A 17,500-nucleotide genomic window follows, 5' to 3' on the forward strand; every position below is an offset into this window, starting at 1 on the left:
AGGTACCGGATAGCTGCTCATATAATTTGCTAAAAGAAACGATTCGTCATGTTCGAGAGAGGAAGAGAAGGAAAAAAAAAGAACAAAGAAAAGAATAAAAATTAAAATTACCATTCGATTGACTCGGCGGCGTCATAGTTTGTGCATTGAAAGCGTAATTCGGTGTAAATCTTTGCTGCTGATGTAATTGTTGTCTATCACCCGGATTTTGTCCTACCGAGATCGTCGTTCCTGGTGGTGGCACGAAGTACATCGTTTGCTGTGGCTATAAATAAAAATACATTAACGCGTTAACGTGTTACGAATGATAAGACATTCTCATGTTTCGTGTTTCATACCGGCATTTGGTTTGGCGGAGGTTGCCAATAATTAGGTTGCATCGTCTGCACATTTTGCATAGTTTGATTGGAAGATGGCGGTGGTTGAGGATAGGTATGCGGTGGCGTCGAATGATTATCGCCTGCAGCACGTTGATCGTAGATATTCATACCGACGAAATATCCGGATAAATCGGATACCTCCTAAATCGGATAAAGAGATTCCAATGAGAGAATCCGAATAAATTTTCTCTAATAAATTAACTTACGTTAGATTGTGGCATCGATCCTTGTTGTACAGGTACGCCACCGTAATTGGCATAAACAGGATTCTGATTGAACGCAACGTCGTTCTGACCATTGTTCGGCACGTTAGCTTGACCCTGAGTCGGATGAGAAGTCGACATCATAACAGTCTGTTGCTGTCCCATCCCAGGTGATTGATAGACACCTTGGTTGTACGGTTCTGAGGTAGGTACATAATTCGCGTACGGTTGTACCGTTTGATTATGACTACACGTTTGCACCGTCGTGGACGGCTTGACTAGAGTTTGTTGCTGCTGAACAGGCGTGTTCTGCTGTTGTTGCGTTAAAACTGGCGGGGGTGGTGGAGGTGGCGGAGGTGGCGGAGGCGGTGTGAACGGCAGACTAGGTGACGTTGCTGTATTCGTCACGTGAGCATTCGTCGTCGTTGTCGTCGTCGTTGGTGTTGGTGTACCATTACCACCATTGTTATTAGATTTCGAACGTTTTTTACTTTCGCTCTTGGCTTCGTTCTGTCTGGCAGCTTTGGTTGGTTCAGACATTTCGTTATGTTTGTTAGTGGCTGTCTGATGGCCGTTATTTTCGTTTTCGGTTGAGAAAAACTTTGGTGGATTCTCCGGATCAAAACGATATATCGAACCGTCGGCATTCGTGTACGGTTGATTCGTTTGAGGATTTATGATGATGCTACCAGGTGGTACACTGGATAAACTGGTAATAGCCCACATCACCGTTTGATTGCTTGATTCCGGAGAGGCTAGATCCTGACTAGATACTTGAGTGTGACTACATGTCATTGCCGCCACGGGCGACGGCGATGGGGATGGTGAGATCGTAGCGTCGCTGCGTTGACTTTGAGATTTATATCCACTACTGGATGGGCTTAAACGGGAACACACGCTAGCACCCGAATCTGTAACAGACAGATATTCGTCCGATTATTCCGTAGTTCGGTTAGAGGCAATCCTTACAAAATTAAAAAAAAGAAAAAAGAAAAATTCCAATCCCATGTGTGTTCAATACTTGTCTAACATAGAAGAAAATAAACGTTTAGCGAATATCATTGTTTCATAGTGATAAAAAAAAAAAGAAGGAGAAGAAAGGAAAGAAAGAAAAAGAACGATAGAAACGAACAACAAAAAATATCCGATGATCTTTATCATTAGAAAGGAATATCCCTGTACCGTGTCAGTATACCTTTCCAATCTTTAATCATCAATAATCATATCAATATTACCTGGACGAGAAATGCCAATGCATAAACTTGCAATAATCAGTCCGAGTAGCAAAGAATCAGAGGCGAACCTTGTTTCATGAGACGAGCTCCAGCACTATGCGTGGACGTTACGCTGTCCCCTCTTGATAGCATGCCTCTCGTATAGCCGTCAAAACTGGACGATTTAGAAACCGAAGGTCGTACAACTTCACCACGGTAAGATTCTCTCGTATCGAGGGATTCACCTTTCAGCAATCGAGTTTGTCTAAAATAACACGATCGGACAGATCCCTCGTATATTAAAGTAATAAAATAAAGATCGAACGAATAGAACAGATTCAACGATCGAATCCTGTTCGATTATCGAAGTAATGAATAATATTTCACCTGCTCGCATGATCCGAAGGATATAACAAGCGGTGCCTAGCCGACGCATCGGAACTTTCGGACGATGACCAATATGGCCAGGAAGTAACTTCGTTGCTTTCTCCGCTACTTCCTTTGAATATCCTTCGCCTTGTTCTTTCGTATTGTTCCTGTCGTTCCTCGAAACTCTTGCTACGTCGACAATAATCACCCAACAATCTATCAGGCGATTTGAAATTGAAATTATCTTCGAACGAATTCGAATCTCTCTTAAGTATACTTCTACGTGGTTCCTCGGATAATATAAGATCGTCCCTGATATGTTCCTTGAAACGTGTGTCAGGTATTCGCATATTTTTTGTTCTCGTTACGATCACGCTAAGTCCCGATTGATCTACGTTATGTTCCATACCGAAATAAGCTGCCACTCTGTGAACCAACATTCTGTTGTACGACGACATATTTGGGAACTTATGGCAGAGCTTTTGTCTATCCTTAGCAAACTCGATTAATTCTTTTTCGATCTTTAACAAGACAGTACGATCCTTTTGATTACGATTTATCGTCTCTGCGATGAACTGTTCAAGGTCGATACCGGTACTGTCTGTGTACAACTCGGTACTACTATCTGTTTTGGAGATTAACGATAATTAGATTACAATCAGAATGCATGCGATCGTTTGTGTTGGAATAAATAAAAAAGAAAAAAAACAGAGAGAAAAAGAGAGAGAGAGAGAGAGAAAGAGAGCAAAAAGAGAAAAGAAAGAAAAGAAAAAAAAGAAAGAAAGAAAGAAAAATTAATTTGATCAAGGACCAACCTCGAGATAAACACGGCGATGCGCTGTCGAAGCTACCCTGTGACGAATTTTGATGCCTGAGCTTGTGTCTCGAGCTCGGTCTGCTTACGGAAAGCGTATTATTACCGCATTGGGCCGAACATTGGTTGTTGCATATGTTAAGAGTGTTCGGCCTTCGTTGATCCGATCTTTGTTGATTGTTCTGCGCATTCGGAGCCAAATTCGTACTCTTCGGTGAATGCTGGAGAGCCTGGCCTGTCTTCGATGGAGAGATCGGGGTTTGTAACAAACCCGGTCTCTCGTTCTGATTGTTTTTCACGCAATTATTGCATTTCTGTATGATATTCGAGCCCGATGATAACTTCGAACGATGATTATTATCCGACTTATTACCGTTCGTCGGTGAGATGATGTTCTTTGGTGAATGGACCTGAGAGGGACTAGATTGACCTGCATTCCAACAACGACAACAATAACAATAATAATATTAATAATAATAATAACAACAACAAACTTTATTTAAATACTTTCAAAATAATAATATAAAATGCATTATAATCCAAACGAATGGTCGATCAATAAAAAAGAAAAAAAAAAAGAAACCATCCAGCAACAAGAACAATTTAATTCCACGAAGATTTCAAAGTCCGTCTTCTTTTTTAAATAATTAATTAATTAATTTAAAAAAAAGAAAAAGAGAAAAAATCAAATTCGATCGATCATTTACCATTTCGCGATGGAACTCGACAAGTGGGCGAAGTAGCCGTGTTACGCATTTGCTTAGGTGACTGGGTCGTACAGAGATTGCTGTTGAACATCGGCTCGTTGTTGTTCAGCTTTGTATTGTTGGAGTTTGGCGAGAGGCTACTCGTGAATTTTTTCTCTGTTTCGACCGACTGAGCGCTGTGCGGTGACGACGGACTATTGTGCGGTTCTCTCGGTGGAGACGTTGATTCTCCTATAGCATGACTTCTGACCAGCAGTTTCACTTTCGTACTCGTCTAAAATATCCGAAAATGGTAGGAGCTTTACTTGGATCTAATGATCAGAAGAGAGGACAGGGCAGGAATAGAAAAAAGAAAAGAAAACAATTTTTTTTCCCTCGATATTAAAGGATTACAAATTTTTCAATTAATTGAAAATATGCAGCCTTCCATTTTTTTTTCTTTTTTAATAAAAAGAAAAAAGAGAAAACTTTATTAGGAAAAATTTTGTTTCGAGTGAAATCATTTTTGATATCGTTAGAAAAGCATCTAGAAGAAGGAAAAAAAAAGTAGGAAGATAGAAAGAAATTTCGTTTAAAGTTTCCTACGATAACAGACGATGTAAGATTGGCAATGTGTGTATCCATCATCACGTAGGTACCTCTACCTAAACTTGTGACTCGTTTCATCGTGCTCTACTAATTGGTATTAACGGCTAAGCTAAATCAGATTACTTCGTCGAGGAGGAGCGGCCGAAGCAATGAGCCGAACAAGATTAAAGCTATTTAAAGAGAGCCCGTGTTAGCATGTCGATCGAATAGCACGAGTCCCCGCTTTCGCTTGTTGAAACCAAACGATTTGGTTCTTACGTTAAAATTATATCAGATATGTTTAGTTTGTTAATATTAGATCTACCAACGTAGTCTTCCTGTCAGTTGGATCGATCATTATACCATCGAAGAAAAATATTCAAAATGGTTATATCGTGGATCTTTAGAAGTTTTTAATATCAATATAGAGATTTCTTAGTTTACTCTTAATCAATTCTGATCCGATTTAATCTACTTTCGATATCTTACGTATAAACGAAGATACACGTGTGCACGCGCGCGTTCGGATTACATACACACGCTCACATATATATGCATGTATGTAATTTTGAAATAAAACAGTTTACCACTGATTTATTTTATTAACTAAACGAAGTGTCACGTCATTCGTGCTACGGATTGCTCAAGAGTTCTAAGGAAAAATACAATTGTCATATCGATAATGCTGAGATTCGATAAATAAATAAATAAACTATAAAAATGTGTTATTATATTTTGCTTAAGAAATGTTTCAAGAGGTGATGAGAATAAACGTTAAATCGAAACGGTAGTAAACTGTTATAAATCTTTTGCCCTATTCGATAATGATCTCATAGTGCAGAGAGTTAAAAAATTAATAAATGTACTATAAAAGTGTATTATCTGTTTCATAAGAAATTTTTCATGCGATGATCAGAATAAACGTTAAATGGAATATATGATGAAACGATAGTAAACTGTAATAGATCTTTTGCCCTATTCAATAATCGATCTCAAAATGCAGAGAATTATAAAATTGATAAATACACTATAAAAATGTATTATTTTTTTCTTAAGAAATTTGTCATTATTATACGATGAGAGTAAACTTTAGATACGTATAACGAAACAGTAGCACACCGTAACAAATCATTTGCCTTATTCAATGATGAGATATCTATTTCATAGTGCAAAGGGTTATAAAATTGATAGATACACTATAAAAACGTATTATCTTTTTCTTAGCAAATTTTTCATTAGACGATGAGAGTAAACGTTAGATATATATAATGAAAGAGTAGTAAACTGTAATAGATCATTTGCCCTATTCAATGACGATCTATCTAATAGCGCAAGGGGTTATAAAATTGATAGATACACTATAAAAACGTATTATCTTTTTCTTAGCAAATATTTCATTAGATTATGAGAACAATCGCTTTAATTTGATCGAATATACGATGAAACAACAATAAACAGTAATAGAACCTTACCCTATTCCGAAAGTTCTTGCTCTCGGTATCCAATTTATCAGGTGGGCAGGATGGCGTGGGACGGTGGTGAGAGTTCGGTGCGGGGTTGCTGCCGACGGTGGGGTTGGCATTCCCGTCTATCATATCCGAGCCCGAGGCACTTGTATAAGCTGCAGTGGAGCCACCGAGGACAAGGCCTTGCCTGGAGGACGGCAACGAGGGCATTCCTCCGCGTACCACCACAGTTGGACTCTCAGGTCGACCTTGCGACCTGCTTCCTTTATGCACCACTATGCTCGGTACTGTAACAATGATTATTATATGTACACGTCAACTTTTATATTCAACGATCGTTTAAATCTTGGTTGAAAAGTATTTGTAAAAGAAAAAAAAAGGGAGAAAGAAAAAAAAAGGAAAAAAGTAAAAAAAAAAAACATCTTTTTGCCACGTAAGTAATATTCGATTTCTTTTGAAACATTTTCTATTTTCTCTTGGTCGGAACCTATCCATCTGTCGCACCTAGGTAAGATATCTCCTTAGTTATAGTCTCCTTTCTAATACACGATCGATTGAAAGAGATAATAGAAGATAGATTAGCTAAAAAAAGCTCGGTAGGTAGGGGAGAGTGCGTTATGCAAAGATTTGCTCTTCATAGATCCCTTACTCTCTACTTCATTGGAGAGCATTTTCGAGAAGCAACGTTATAAACGGATAGCTTGCTCTGAGACTAGAGAAAGACAGAAAACAGAAAGAGACATAGAGAGAGAGAAAAAGAGAAAGAGAAAGAGAGAGAGAGAAGAGAGAGAAGTAAAATCGTGAAGCGTGAAAACACTTACTCTCCAGGCGGGCCATGTGTTAAATGCGTCATGGGGTTACGGTGCAGGACTCTGCGACTGGTGGTTTTTTGTTTTGTTTTGTTTTGTTTCGTTTCGTTTTGTTTTGTTGGGTCTTTTGCTTTTTTACTTTCTTTTTCTTTTTGTTTTGTTCAAACAGGTGCAACAGGGTTAGTACGTGAATCTTTCGGGTGGCGTGCAGCACGTTGGGCTGATACAAGGAGCCAGATCGCTGCACGACCACCTTCCAACATCGTACACTCTGGAAGCAGACACAACACAATCCTTTCGTCACCTTTACAAATTTTTTATCGGATTGGTATACGTTACAACCTATACTCATATTGGACCAATAATCGATCTCGTCCGAAATGGAATCGATCAGAAGATAGAAAAAAAAATGAAGGAACAGAGACAGTAAAAAAGAAAGATAGAAGAAAGAAAACAAAAGACAAAAAAGGAAAAAAGAAAGAAAGAGAAAAAGAAAATTAATTACAAAAAAAGTTATCTCCCTACTGTCGCAATTTTCTTCATCGATCTAATATCTACGAACGATTATACTCGTAGTTCGTTAGATTTTATAAATGAATTAATAGTTGATCGAATTAGTTTTTATAATTGGCTAGATAAATCAAATCAAATCGAATCCTCGTTATAGAATGTGTTCCTAACGGTCGATATTTCGAACGACTTCAGATTTCGATCGACTACATGTACTAATTGGCCTCGTCTAATGAATTGCATTACCGGCGGTATGGGTATTTGAATAATGTAAAGGGATTCTATACAAAAGCTAGTAGTCTAACAAAATGGAATACATTTGAATACGAAATCGAACATATGTATTTTAGATACACCGATGGATACGCTTTATCTGTGTTTCTAGGTCGTAAACGTTAACACTTTCTCCGCTATTCGACCAAAAACGTTCGCTCTTAATACAAGTTCGATTTATAAGGACGATCGGATAAAGGTAAAAAAAACAAAAACAAAAAAAAAACAGTAAAACAAAAAAAATAATATTAACAATAATAATTACGAAGAATTTTTCGAACGGTCCGCATTAGCGATGTTCTTTTCTTTCTTTTTTAATTTTCATTTCTCACTTTTTAACTACTTTTTTTTTGTAATCTTTCTTCTTCGATGACGACGAAAGAAGACAAAAAAATTAATGGTATGAGACAAGTCAAAGGGGAGATAGAAAAAAAAGGTAAGAAAGAAAGAAAGAAAGAAAGAAAAAAAAGGAGGAAAGAAAGCAAAAAAAAAACGAACAAATTCAAACGAGATCAACGAACCTCCAATTGGTTCCCATCTTCATTCCGGAAAATCGAGAAGAGATCGTTGATGTTCAAAGTGATTTACTGAAAAATAGTAGGAGGAGGAGGAGAAGAAGAAGAAGAAGAAGGAATACTATTCCTTCGATTCCAAAATCACTTCTTTCTCGATCTTATCCACTTCGAGCTTCGAGTTTTAAACGTTATAAGAAGAAGAAGAAGGGGTACTATTTCTTCGATTCCAACATCACTTCCTTTTCGATATTATCCACTTCGAGCTTTGACTTTTAAAAGACCTTTAGATCTTCGATCGTTCCTGTGAAATTAATGTCGATTCACATATACGTCTCTCTCTCTCTCTCTCTCTCTCTCTCTCTCTCTCTCTCTCTCTCTCTCTCTCTCTCTCTCTCTCTCTCTCTCTCTCTCTCTCTCTCTCTCTCTCTCTCTCTATCTATCTTTCACTCATTAATCTATCCTTTCTCATCATTTCTATATCATTCTCATTCTCTTTGTCTCTCTTTTTCTCTCTCTTACACTTTCATTAAAATATATCCTCTTTTATCTTCTCTCTCTCTCTCTCTCATTTTTATCCAATCCTTCCAAGGAAATTAAATTATAATTATTGTAATATATAATTAATAATTCGAAGAAGTCACTGTTGAAAAAAAAATATATAAAAAGGGGAGGAAAGAGAAAAAGAAAGAAAAAGAGAAAGAGGGAGAAAGGAGAAAGGAGAAAGAAAAAGAGGGAAAAGGAAAAAAGAGAGAACGTTCGAAATCGTCGATAAATCGTAAAATCCAAACTGTTCGTGGAAATGAGCTCGTAAACGAGACACGATGATACGTGACGAAAGTCGCGATTCGAATAGAAAGGTATTCAAACTAAATTCCATGATATAGTTACGTACAAATGCATAGTCGATATTTCGCTAATCGTACGTGATTTTCTATCGAACAATTTTCACGGAAATACGAATCGAAAAGAAATAAAATTTTTGTTATGTATGTATGTATGTATGTATGTATGTATGTATATACGTAGGTACGTACGTGCGTATATATATGTATATCTATCAATCTACGAATAACGAATAAATAATAATGAAATTTTATCGACTTACCGGAAAATCTCGATTCTCGATATTTTTCACGACGACGATCGAAACGTTTACTTTCGAGAGAATCAAAGTGAAAATAAGATAGAGATAGATATAGAAAGCGTATATGCGTATGTACGTGCTCGCGTGCGTACATATGTAGTATAGTGTGTATGTAAGAGAGAGAGAGAGAGAGAGTTAATGGGAAAAAAAAGAACAAAAAAATACAAAAAAAAAGAAAACAAAACAAACGAAAACAAAAGATCGAAAGTAATCAAATACCTCTGTTCACCGCTCTCCTTCCTTTTGATTTATTTAAAGGCACGTATAAACATAAACACAGACCGAAAGAGAGAAAAAAGAGAGAAAAAGAAAAAGAGAGAGAGAAAGAGAGAAAAAGAGAAAGAATCAGTCGTTCGTAGTCTTACTCTCTTACTCGCTCACTCACTCACTACTCACTCACTCGCACTCTTACTTACTCAATCACTCACTCACTTTCCCTCTCTATACCCTTTGACAATTTCGTATCACACCATGATCGTAGCGACGTGAGTCACGCGTTCTCCAACGACAACATAACAACAACAGGAGGAGAGAGGAGCATGAGAGAGCACGAAAGCGTCACCGTTATATGTACGAACATACGAAAGTACAAACGAACGAACGAACGAACGAACGAACGAACGAACGCGCGAAACGTCGTTTACGATCGATGAATCACGTCCAATCGTTCGATCGTTCGAGACTCGTTTACCGAGGAATATAAGAAGAGATCAATCGATCTAATATGAAAGATCGAAAAGATCGACCTTTCGAAGGAAAAGAAAAAACGGAAAAAAAAATGAAAAAAAGAAACTCAATTTTTTTCGATAAAACACACACACGCTCGCAGTACGCACATACACACATATAGAAAGCGAAGAAGAGAGAGAGAGAGAGAGAGAGAGAGAGAGAGAGAGAGAAAGACGAAGTAAACAATAGTTTAAAAATCCTCTTGAAAATTCACCAGTCCTTTTTTCCTCTTCTTATCTAATTCCCAATAATGATAACAATAACAGGATAACGGTAACATCAACTCTCCTTTTCACTTGTCTCAACAACGAAAGATAGAGAGATAGGGAGTTAGAGGAAGAGAAAGAGAGAGGAAGGGAGAGAAATAAAAAGAAGGAATAGATAAAGAAATAAGAAGAAGAGGTAGGAGAGGGGGAGAGAGAGAGAGAGAGAAGGCACGCTTTGGCAAAGCTCCACAGCGTCTCGAAAATAGCAAACACGCTATCTCTCGCCCCTTCCACGATATATCCAGAACATGATTTTCACACGAGCTTTGTGTCTCTCTCTCTCCGTAAATTTTTCAGTTAAGTTAACTCCTTCGGTATAATAATGACGATGATGATGAAAAAGAAGAAGATATAATAAAGAGAAAGAGAGAGAGAGAGAGAGGAGAGAGAGAGAAAGAAGATGGAAAAAGAAGTATAAGTGGTAGAAGAAAAAGAAGTAGAAGAGGAAAAAGATAAGGATAGGTTAAAGGAGAAAGAAAAAGAGAGAGAGAGAAAGGGAAAGAGAGAGAGAGAGAGAGAGACGATAGCAAAGTCTCAACGAAGACGAAGGGACCTGGACCAGCCGCAACGTAGAGACCGAGAGGAGAAGCACGATACACGATGCGTCAACGCGAGACCGCTTCGCGCGAGAGACTGAGAGAAAGAGTGAGTGAGCGAGTAAGCGAGCGAGAGAGAGAACGAGAGAGCGAGAAAGATAAAGAGAGAGAGAGAGAGAGAGAGAGACAATCCACCGACTCCCACCACCTCTCCACGACACTCTCCAGAGGTGAAAGGGTGGGAGGTGGACCGTTGGAGCGCGTCACTGAGGGGGGGATGAATGAGAGAGAGGGGCAGAGAGAAAGAGAGAGAGAGAAAGAGAGATACAGAGAGAGAGAGAGAGAGAGAGAGAGAGGGAAGGTACGCCTAGCCGTATGTCGAGCAAGTGCACGCGTGCGCGCGTGCCTTCTCTAAACCGTATCTCTAACGGGCGTACCGAGAAACGTTCAACCCCTGTGGACCTCATCCTCCGACGTTTCTTTCTTTCTTTCTTTCTTTCTTTCTTTCTTTCTTTCTTTCTTTCTTTCTTTCCTACTTTAGTTCGTTCGTTTTTTTTTTCCTTGCCTTTTTTCCTTTCCTTATTTTTCTTTTCTTTTTTCTCTCCTTTCATTTCTTTTCTTTTCTTTTCTTTTCTTTTTTATGGGATATACGAGGCAAGATCGGAATTTGTTTTTTTATGTGTTTCTTTTACGTCTCTTTTTATGTTGTTTTTCTTTCTTTTTCCCCCCTTTTTTTGCTCCTCTTCTGTTTCTTTTCTTTTCTTTTTTTGTCTCTCTTTTTTTTGTTTCTCTCTTTTTTTTTTTTTTAATTCGATTCCCTAACTTTTCGACGAGGAACTTTTGGCAACGAAGAAGAATATTTTGTAATCGTCATTTTACAATGTAAAATCGAACGGATATGTGGGTGGGGAGACGTGTTATTTTTTGGTGATAGCAGAAAGTCTTCTTTTTCTTTCGTTCCTCTTTCTGTTTTTTTTTTTTTTTTTTTTTTTTAATTATTTAGTTTGGAAAAGATGAAAGTTCAGTAAAATAAATGAAAATTGTTGTAATGGTGTTCTCAAATGAAAATGTCTATATAATGATTACGTATTATAGTACAACGTAATTATTACATATTATCGTAGGAAGAAGTTTGTTAATAAATTTATATATTATATAATATATATAAAATATATATAATAACGTATATCAGATAATGATAATATAGTAATATTATAATTGATCAATTAATCCATTAATTTAATTAATTCATCGAGAGTATTAAACTAATTTTTCAACGTACGAATAAATCAAGCTCTCGTTTCAACAAAGAAATCATATATTACCTTCTAATGATTTTTCTAAGTATACATTGACTACATAATTCCTTCAAAAATCTCGATATTCTCGTTTAATCGAAATAAATAATCGTACGAATTAAAACGAAGACGTATCGATACGATTAAATTTTTTGCAACGAAGTCGATCCACTGTGTGTGTATGCACGTGTGTGCTTATACGCGCACGTGTGTATACATATCGAGTTATTATATAAATATTTGTTATTACAACCTTCTTCCCACCGTTTTCTTTTTTTTTTTTTTTATTTCGCAAACACAAGATGAGATTTTTAATCAATGACTCGGTCCGAGAGAATATATTTCCGAGCGTTTTTCTACGAAAATGAGAGTGAAAGAGAAAGAGAGAGAGAGAGAGGGAGGGGAGAGAGAGAGAGAGATACGAAACGACGAATAATATAAGGGAGACGAAAGAGAGAGAGAGAGAGAGAGAAACAGAGTATATTATAAATGAAAAAATTCCATGGGAGGCACTTCGGATTCCATGAAAGGTAAAAGAAGGACTCGTAAATTTGTTAGAGAGGGTATTGTCGAGCTCGTAAAGACAACCCAGTATAGGAGAAGGGGATGAAGAAGGATAATAAAAAGAAAGAGAGAGAGAGAGAGAGAGAGAAAGAGAGAGGTGGAAAATATTTTGTTTCATTTCCAATTAATTCTTTTTATATATTATTCTTTTATTTTCCATTTTATTTCTCCTTTTATTTTTCATTATTTATTTGTCTTTGATTTTTTTATCAAAGCAACTGTACTCAAATAGATAAGGGAAAGTCCGGCTTTCGAGTTAAGATCGGCTTAAAAAAAGAATTCGTTTGGTGATTTAGATGGGCTGTCAGCCAGGAAAATACTGCGGGTAGGAGAGTGAGTGAGAGAGAAAAAAGGAGAAAAAGAAGAAGAGGAGGAAGAAGAAGAGGAAGCAGAAGAAAAGGAAGAAGAGGAAGATGAAGATGAGAAGAGAACGTAAAGTTGCGTACGCTACGAGTCGCGCGCGCGTGTGTGTATGTATGTGTAAAAGTGAGTGGTGAGAGAAAGAGTTATGTGATTACGTATCAACGTATAAGTAGATACAAAGCAGCGTATCATCCAGTGAGAAAAAATAAGAAAAAAGATAATAGTGATTCGTTCGAACGATAATACAGGAAAGAATCTCAAGAAATATCAGATATCGAGTATCGCGTTACATTGTGAAAACGCGTTTATCTAACGTTGAGAAAAAAGATTTTTTTCTAATCGAATATAAGTTAACAAAGTAGGAAGTAATTCTTGCATGTATATATCTTACATATATTATTAAGTGTGTGTGTGTGTGTGAACAAAATATTTGTTCGTAAGAAATTCAAAATTTGTTTATTTTTCTTTCGGAAATAAAAAAGACGAAGAGTATAGCAAAAAAAAGGAAAGTTGATAAATAAATAAATAAATAAATAAATAAATAAATAAATAAATAAATAAATAAAGGAAGAAAATTGTTGTTCGAACGTCTCGTCTTTTCGATGTAACATCCTTTTTAAGAAAGATCTTGTCAGATGTCTACCTTCTCGGAAAGAGATTTCTCTGTCGCGTGTAGAGCGACAGCAAGATGAGAGGGAACTCGTAGAATCGTCTCTTATTTATTTATCGTAACGGCTTCATCGAAAGGTTGTTTGAGAATCAAAAAGGAAAGAATCAGAAAGTGAAGAGAAATAATATGATCTATATATGAGCGATATAGAAAATTTATATATCGAATCACAGGACGTAGAATACACAAGTATTATTTGTGACATCTATCATGCGACTTATCACGTAACTACTAAAGAGCGTTCTTTTACATCAAATTGTACATTTCTTTTTATCTTATTTAAATTAAATGTAATTATTTGATTATGATATAAATAGAAGTATTTGTCAAGAGTTACTAAAAAAAAAAAGAAAAGAAAAAAATAACTTATTTAGTCGCATGCTTACCTGAAAAAATGAAACATTTATTTATTTATATTTCAATCGGATTCTTCGATCAAAGAATAAATGAATATATATATATATATATATATATATATATAAAATGTATGTATCCGTGAGTATAAAAATGGAATATGTGAATAGAATGAAAAATTAAAAAAAAAAGAAAAGAAAAGAAAAAGAGAAAAAAAAGAAGATTGATACTTTATCAGTTATTGTATCGAAAATCGTTTACGAACAGAGTCACAGAGATATGCGAAAAAAATCAATCATTCTAATCTCTGGATAATCACCACTGATTGTAGGGGACGTACGACTATCGATCGTTCGTTCACCAACGAAATTCGTCGAGGCAACTAATCCCATCCGTTTGATCGCGAATCCATGCGAAAACGAGAGAGAAAGAGACGGAAAGAAATAGAGAGAGATAGAGAGAAAGAGAAACAGAGAGAGAGAGAGAGAGAGAGAGAGAGAGAGAGAGAGAGAGAGAGAGAGAGAGAGAGAGAGAGAGAGACGAAAATAGTTTCGTATGCAGTTCTCGTGTCGCACGACGGACATCACTATCGCATCCTCTATTCCATGACGATTTAACGATTCGACGATGTGCTTCCTCTCTCGTCATCGACCTTCTTTTACTTCTATTTTTTCTTTTTTTTTTTTTTTGGTATTTCTTTTCTACCCGCATAAAAGATTTATGGTTAATTTATGGTTCGATAATTGGATTGATAATATAAATAATAGAAAATTGTACATTTAATTTTTTGTAACGTCCTGTAACACTTTCAGTGTGTACGTGTGTGTGTAATTAAATTAATGAAAATTATTTAGTTTCATTCATTATATTCTATTCTCAGTTCATTATTATATTATACGTATATGAATATAATAATAATGATATATTAGATATTTTTTTACTTATTTTATATATATAAATCTTATTCAAATTTCCTGTGTGTATATATATATATGTGTGTGTGTGTGTGTGTGTGTTTTATCGTATCTTTTTGTTAGAATATTAATTGCTAATTCTCATTTAAGAAATAATGTTCGGTGAATATAAATACGGTTTAATAGATATATTATAGCGATAATTATAGTTATAAATTTTATGTTATATACGTGCAATAATTTTTTGTTCAGATATAAATGAAAAAAAATTGGGTTATGGAGGATTAACACGATAAAATAAAGATTGGTAGTAGCTGTTTTTAACGACTCCTGTGACGTAACGATCGTAATGAAAAAGAAAAGGAAGAGATCGTTAGCTCGGAACTCGCTACCAGGCGAATTAGTAATTTATTAGACCGTGGCCGAGCTTCTCGTTCAATTTCATTGGACCAACAACTTCTTCTTCAACGATTGTTCTCAAGAATTTATCCGAAAGACTCACTGATTCTCGCTGGTTATCTTTTTCCCTTTCATTTTCTTTTTTTCTTCTTTTATCTTTTTAGATGCTTCTTAATAATGTTTTCTAACGATATAAATAATTTCACTTGAATTATTCCTAATAAATCTTTTTCACATTTTTGTTCTCTCATTCTCTCTCTCTCTCTCTCTCTCTCTTCTCTTTTTATTCAAGAAAAATGAAAACTGCGTATTTCCAACCAGCTTGTCTCGTTAATATTGAAAAATTCAACGTTCACTATGGAAATGAAACGTAGTAGAAAAAGAGCATAATAACTATAGGAATGTGAAAATCAAATTAGTAACGTAAAACGTTACGGATATGTAGGTATTAATGAAATAAAAAAAAATGAAAAAACACAGAGAAAGAGAGAAAGAGAAAGAGAGAGAGAGAGAGAGAGAGAGAGAGAGAGAAAACAAAAGATTGAAAATCAAAAAGTTCGACATTATATAAAGGAATACCTCGGATTCGAGATACGAAGTGGATATTAACTTTACTTTTAGGTGGAAAGTAGAAATGTCGAGAGTTTGTTTTCTCTCTCCTCTCTTTTTTTTTCTTTTCTTTTTTCAGGACGTTCTCTCATTTCCAATCGAATAAAAATATTATATTCGTTTCACGAATTAGCATAGTAACGATGAAATTTATTGTATGGGAAATTCTAAATGAATCTTTTTTCTCCTTTCTGAACGTACAAATATCTATACTCTTTTCTTCGTCCCACTCATATATCTATACTTACATATGCATGCAGGTGTATATATATATATACATATAGGTATATATATATAGGTATCAGTTTTGCGTCACAAAGTTAATGAGAAGATATTTATATCTTCGTGAAATAATTTTGAACGAACGAATGGACGAACGGACGAACGAACGAACGAACGAACGAACGAACGAACCCCCATGTACCTTTTCTCGTAAATCTTAATATATCAAATAAAAATTTACATCGGCAATAACCGCAGCTAATAATATACTTACACGTAGACTTAATTATCGACGTTATCGATTACAGAATAGATTCAAGGATAAACTACTGTTTCGTATCTATCTATTCTCGTCATACATGAAAAAAAGACAAAGACATTTTCTCTTCTAACAGATTAGATTTCTAGGTCGTCATCGATAATTAAATATTTCTTCTTTTAAATTCCCATATTAATTTTTCACTTCAAATTTATCAAAAATATCTGTATTAAAAATGAAATAAATAATTTCTTTTTATTCTTTTTATTCCCGTTTTGATTTGTTTTCTTTTTCCTTATAATTTTTATTCGTGAATTTTTTCATTCCTTGTTTACAATGTGTTTCATTAATTTATACGTTTCTTTTTTTACTTTTATTTTTATTTCTTTTACTCTTTTTTTTTTTTTTTTTTTTTTTTTTGAAACTATCAATTAAACAACGAATATACAGAATCTGGAACAAAATTATTTTTTACTCGGATAAAAAAGAAAAACAGAAAAAATAAAACAAAATGAAATAAAATGAAATAAATAATAAATAAAAAGGAAAATATTTACCATCTGCTTATCTATCTATTTATCATCTGATAATAACCTATTAAAAATAAACGATTAGAACGAAACAAACTCTACGCGCCAACACAAATGAAAAATGTCCTTTTGGTATATCTATCTCTATCTCTCTTTTGTCCCATATTCGAGAATTCCTGTTCCCGTGGAAACTACTATAATCCGGGATTGAACGTGTGTGCGCGGGCGCATTCACATAGCAGCCCCCCGCCTCGTTCCCATCCCTTCTTGTACATACACACATACACGCAAACAAACACACACATACACACACGCGCGCGCGGATGCATACATACACGTGTAAATATGTAGGACATAGATGTACGTACACGCTGACGTAAAGAACGTACCTGTGACCAGCCACGAATGGTGTCTATGACCCATATAACACGCCCAAGCGAATCTAGGTCATGCACCCCTATATCCCCTGGAATAATACGGGGTGTCCTTTTCAACGAAAAACACTTTCGATATCGATCGCAGTACCGTGGCGCCGGTGGACCAGCTTAAACTTTTTTTATCGAATCATTCATCGAATCATTTCAAATTAATTAATACGGTACTAATCAATCATTGTTGTTTTCTTTCTCGTTTTGTTTTTTTTTCGCTATTCTTTTTTTCATTTTTTTTTTTTAATCATTACCGCAGTATTATTATTATTATTATTATTACGAAGAGATAATAATGTCCTTTTAACGTAATTTGATTGGATAACAATTAGATAATTATTTACAAGTGTAATCGTGTTGTTATTAAAACAATATCTTATGGACAATG

The 17,500-nt window shown here is 35.4% G+C and overlaps 1 protein-coding gene across 10 annotated transcripts in view; it reads right to left on the reverse strand.

The window, feature by feature from the left end:
- LOC127062315 (R3H domain-containing protein 1-like) overlaps positions 1–17,500 on the reverse strand; it is a 51,693-nt gene that overhangs the window by 8,050 nt on the left and 26,143 nt on the right. The window contains exons 1-12 of one of the 10 annotated variants that reach the window (XM_050990321.1): positions 9,915–10,625; positions 7,834–8,128; positions 6,542–6,800; positions 5,727–6,007; positions 3,688–3,961; positions 2,982–3,410; positions 2,185–2,791; positions 1,887–2,062; positions 587–1,494; positions 339–521; positions 112–265; positions 1–29 (exon numbers count right to left, since the gene is read on the reverse strand). The exon at positions 1–29 is cut by the window's left edge and continues 165 nt beyond it. In XM_050990321.1, coding sequence (XP_050846278.1) covers positions 1–29; positions 112–265; positions 339–521; positions 587–1,494; positions 1,887–2,062; positions 2,185–2,791; positions 2,982–3,410; positions 3,688–3,961; positions 5,727–6,007; positions 6,542–6,557 — 3,057 coding nt within the window. In that variant the 5' untranslated portion in view covers positions 6,558–6,800; positions 7,834–8,128; positions 9,915–10,625. Of the gene's footprint in view, positions 30–111; positions 266–338; positions 522–586; positions 1,495–1,886; positions 2,063–2,184; positions 2,792–2,981; positions 3,411–3,687; positions 3,962–5,726; positions 6,008–6,541; positions 6,801–7,833; positions 8,129–8,932; positions 8,983–9,190; positions 9,212–9,914; positions 10,660–17,500 lie in introns of those variants that run through there. The other 9 variants (XM_050990356.1, XM_050990302.1, XM_050990293.1 and 6 more) reach the window with 9 other exon arrangements.

The sequence above is a fragment of the Vespula vulgaris genome, chromosome 1, assembly GCF_905475345.1.
Source record: "Vespula vulgaris chromosome 1, iyVesVulg1.1, whole genome shotgun sequence".
In the NCBI taxonomy this organism is placed as follows: domain Eukaryota; kingdom Metazoa; phylum Arthropoda; class Insecta; order Hymenoptera; family Vespidae; genus Vespula; species Vespula vulgaris.